General features: G+C 52.6%; 1 protein-coding gene across 1 annotated transcript in view; it reads left to right on the top strand.

Annotated features, from left to right (window-relative positions):
* XYLT1 (xylosyltransferase I) overlaps window positions 1-4390 on the top strand; it is a 137498-nt gene that overhangs the window by 112089 nt on the left and 21019 nt on the right. Inside the window, exon 7 of the mRNA XM_012647555.1 lies at window positions 1248-1424. Coding sequence (XP_012503009.1) covers window positions 1248-1424 — 177 coding nt within the window. The remainder of the gene's footprint in view (window positions 1-1247; window positions 1425-4390) is intronic.

The raw sequence follows: 4390 nt of genomic DNA, 5'->3' as shown, positions 1-4390 counted from the left end.
GGAATTTCTGTATCATTATGAAAGGACACAGGGCAATTGGTAATTGGATACTTTTTCTCCACTGCTTGATGGAGAATATGTGCCTCTCTGGGCTTATAGACAATTCAAGCTTAAAATTCAGGTTCGTGGGCGTGTCATCTAGCATCACTAGAGGGTCAGCAGGGGGTGGTGGGTGGAGCCTCATTTTGCCCACCCACTCATTTAGAAGAGATTATTTGGGACTTCGGTTGTTTTAATCAAGATGCCCGCCACACTGCTGGTGGCCAAAGCTCTGTGTGTGCTCCCTGGCCCTCCCCTGCCCCAACACATGCAAGCACGTGTACTCCAGGGTCCCTGTTAGGTCCCATCATCTCCATTCCTGCCCATAAGCCTTTGCAAGCAGACACATGTTCCCCAACAGCTTCCCTTAGGGAGCAGAGAGCAGGGAAATGTGCTCTCCTGGTATCTGGGATTATTATAAGACAATGTTGCAATAGAAATCTCTGTCTCTCTTTTCTCTCTCTGGTAATCTCTCAGCTGCATCAACAATTGTCTCTCCTCTGGTCTCTCTTTTGACTCCCAACATTGCCTCTTAGATTCCTTGGAGAGGTTGGCCAAGAGTCCTAGGATTAGAGGGAAATGATGGCGCCTGGTTCAGTACCATGGACAGTGAGCGGCCCCGCCTCTCCCCACCCTGCGTGGCAGTCACTGTGCAGGTGGCTAAGGTGGAGGCCCGGGCCTGATGCAGCCTAGAATCTGGCCTCCCTCGCCCCGGGGGGAAATACCAAAGCATCAGTCTTTGTTGTCAAGTTCCCTCAGACCCAAATCCCTTTGGTTTCAGATCTGGCTATTTGCAAACCAAAAGCCTGTTCGACCCACGAATTCCAGAAAATTGTCCCCATATTTTCCTCTGCACCATGTGTTGACAAACCCTGTGGGACTTTTCCTCTTTACTGAGCAGACAGAAGGTGACCTGGGTGATAAAAGATGTCTTGGAATCAGATTCTAGAGGCTGGGGAATGACCACTTAGAGACCCACTCAGAGCAGTAGACTTCTCAGTAGAACTAAGCCACTCTGGACAAAGCCTCCACCTGTACCCTGAGTTGGATCAGACTGGCAGCTGCCCCCATTTGCACATAGAGAGAGCAGAGTGAGCCTCCAAGAGGGTCCCTTTGCAGTCGGGTCATCCTCGGGAATGACCTCCTGACCCCAGCCCATTTGGGGGGCACTGGAGAAGTCTCAGGCTGGGCCCCTGTCTCCCTTCCAGTCCTTCTTCCACACGGTCCTGGAGAACAGCCCCCACTGTGACACCATGGTGGACAACAACCTGCGCATCACCAACTGGAACCGCAAGCTGGGCTGCAAGTGCCAGTACAAGCACATCGTGGACTGGTGCGGCTGCTCCCCCAACGACTTCAAGCCGCAGGACTTCCACCGCTTCCAGGTGAGCCCGCTGTGCCCCCGCCAGCCCCCCAAGCCTCGCCTTGCCAGCAAACCTCTGCAGACATCCAAGCCCGCATGCCCAACCCTGGCTGTGGATGATAATGGCAACAGCATCAACAATAGCCAATATTTATCGAGCATGTACTCCACGCCAGGGCTTTTCTAACCACTTTATATTGACTCTTTAACATCACAACAGCCATTTAATACATGCATTATTATTTATTATTATTCCATTTTAGAGATAGGGAAACGGAGGCATAGAAAGGTCAACAAGCTTAAAGTGTCTGTTTCCAAAGGCCATGCGCATATCGTTTCTTCTCAGTCTGAACCCTCTTGTTAAAAACATATTTCTGGGTACAAGCCTGATTATATCTTGGGCAGAGTTTTCCAGCCTCAGAACTCCTGACATTGTGGTCGGATCATTCTCTGTCGTGGGGGTGTCCTGTGCATTGCAGGGGGTTCAGAAGGGCCCTAGGGCCTTTGCCCACTGGACACCATTAGCAATCTGCACCTGTGACCACCAAAAATGTCCTCAGACATTGCCAAGTGTCCCCTGGGGACAGACCCACCCCTGGTTGAGAAGCCCTGATCTCCGGGGAAGTCCAGGAATTTTTAGTCTATTGCCCTTATTATTATTTGTAGTATATCACACTTTAGGAAATTCTCCTGAGCAGCCGGGCTTGGAAACCGCTGCACTCTGTGTGCTTAAAGGAGCAACAAGAGGTAGAGATGTTATCACCGTCACAGCTGCCTCTGTGCAGCCCTAGAATGTGCCGTTCTGGGGAGAGCAGAGGTAGGAGGGTGGTGGGTACTCACCTGCTTGCCGTGAACCCCGAGGATGCCTCAGCCCACAGGTCCTCTCCCAGGCGACAGCCTCTTTCCACCCTGCGTGGGCGCCCCTCTCGCGCTGCCCGGTGGCTGGGAGGGGAGGGGCTCCCTGAGTGTCTCTCCCCTCTCTTCCTCGCACACCCGGCCCCAGCTGCGGAGAGCTCAAACGGAACACTACGGAACGGTTAAACTAATCCCTCTGGGGTCGCTAGAGCTTCCACAGGGACACGGCGTGCTGCTTCCCAAACCGCTAACGCGGAGGGAGGGCAGGGACGACCAGGACAGCGGTGCCAGGCTGATAACCCGGCCAAGGCGTCCTGCACCCGCACTCTGGCACGTAACTGAAACGTCCAGGAAAGGACACGTGCTGCCTGCTTGGAGCTTCCAGCCGCTTGGCCTGGCTCCTCGGGATGTCGGCCACAAACCAGAAGCATCACTGTCACCAGGGCACTTGTTAGAAATGCAAACTCGGCCCATTCCAGAGCTACTGAGGAAGAATCAGATCAATTAGCAGGGTCCCCAGATGCCTGGGATGCTATTCACGTTAGATCTGCTCTGTACCAGGCCCCGCGTGGGCATCGGCTTCACTGGGGTGGACACCACCTCCACCGTGCGAGTGGGGAAACTAAGGCGCAGGGGGTGGACTTGCTTGCCCGTGGCCACACAGCAGGGAAGTGGTAGGGCTGGGGGTGTGCAGACGGCAGCTCTGGTGTTTCCGGCTGCAGGCTGGGTTTTTCCACCAGGCCTCGCTGCCATCCTGGTTTTGCGCCTACACAGGTGCGGCAGGGTTCGTCCTGTCACTCCTATTGCCCCAAAGCTCCCACCCGGCATGTGTAGCCACCTGCAGTGTTTGCTGCAGTAAGTCTTCTGTAGGCCCGTTTTCGGTGGCGGATGGAGAGATACCCAGGGATCGCCTCAAACCCGTGCTAATTTCGCCATGAACTTGGATGACATTTTAGCTCCCCGTTGTCCATGCAGAAAGGATCTGCTGAGCAGAAAGAGGGTGCAGAGGAATGTTTGACTTATTCAAAAGGAAAAAAGAAAGCTAATTCCCACCTTTGCAGAGAACCAGCCGTTGTGCCGGTTGCGGGGGACCTGCAGCACTTGCAGCCTAGAGCCTCCACCTCGTGAGCCCTGGGAGCCCGGTTCTGCCCCAGCGGCAGCATCTGTATTCTAGCCTGGCGTCCTGGGGACACTGCGGTCTCTGATAAAGACTGGGAAACAGAGAGACCGCATCATGTGCTTCCAGCTCTTTCTCTCACCGTAAACAACGGACAAGAATATCCCCCGACATCCAGAATCAAGAAATTGCTGCCTGTAAGGAACTGGGAGTTCTTGTGCAAAGAACTCTGAGGAAAAGAACAATAAATATAGAAACGTGCCCTTTTAGAAGATCTGGCTATGGTCAGAGAATCGCTGGCGGAGAAAGGAGGCTGCTCTGCCACCAGGGCCGATTCTCTGCCCCCAGAAAATGAAGACTCATAGGCCCCTAGGTAGGCAGGAGCCTAGTAGAAAACTTAAGGGGCTGGTGATAATAATCACATAATATTAATAAAACCGGATACACAATGTGTGCCAGACCCTATGCTAATAACCTGTATTATTATACCCATTTTAAGGATGAAGAAGCTGAGGCCCAGAGAAGTTGAGTGACTTTCCCAAAGACATACACAGCTAGAAAGGACAAAGTGAGATCTGAACGCAGGTGGTCTGACTCTCCTTAGTGCCACTGTAAAGGAACCAAGCTGACTTCTGCCTCATAGGGAGGGGGGCCCCAGCCTTCATGAAGCAGAGAGGTGGTGAGATGTTTTGTTCACTCAGTTAGCTCAATCCTAGAGTAGAAAGAGCTTGGGTTTTGCAGTCGTCCGTTCTGGGTTCAAATCTTACAACTGCGTGAGTTTGTACATGTCACTTTCCCTCTCTGAGCTCAGTTTCCTCATCTGAAAATGGGAATAATAATACCCGCCTTGCTGGGTCGTTGGGAGAGTTAGAGGTGATGACATAAACGCAATGCCCCGTGTACAATGTGTGCTCAGTAGTTATTGTTGCCGTTAATTCACTGCAGTGAAAACAGTGCTGGCCCCAAATTCAGGTCAATAATGATGCTAGACCATAATAAGCTCCTCAAGGGAGAGG

This window comes from Propithecus coquereli, unplaced genomic scaffold, assembly GCF_000956105.1.
Source record: "Propithecus coquereli isolate 6110/MARCELLA unplaced genomic scaffold, Pcoq_1.0 Scaffold27, whole genome shotgun sequence".
NCBI classification, from domain to species: Eukaryota; Metazoa; Chordata; class Mammalia; order Primates; family Indriidae; genus Propithecus; species Propithecus coquereli.
This window is presented reverse-complemented; position numbering and strand designations above follow the sequence as displayed.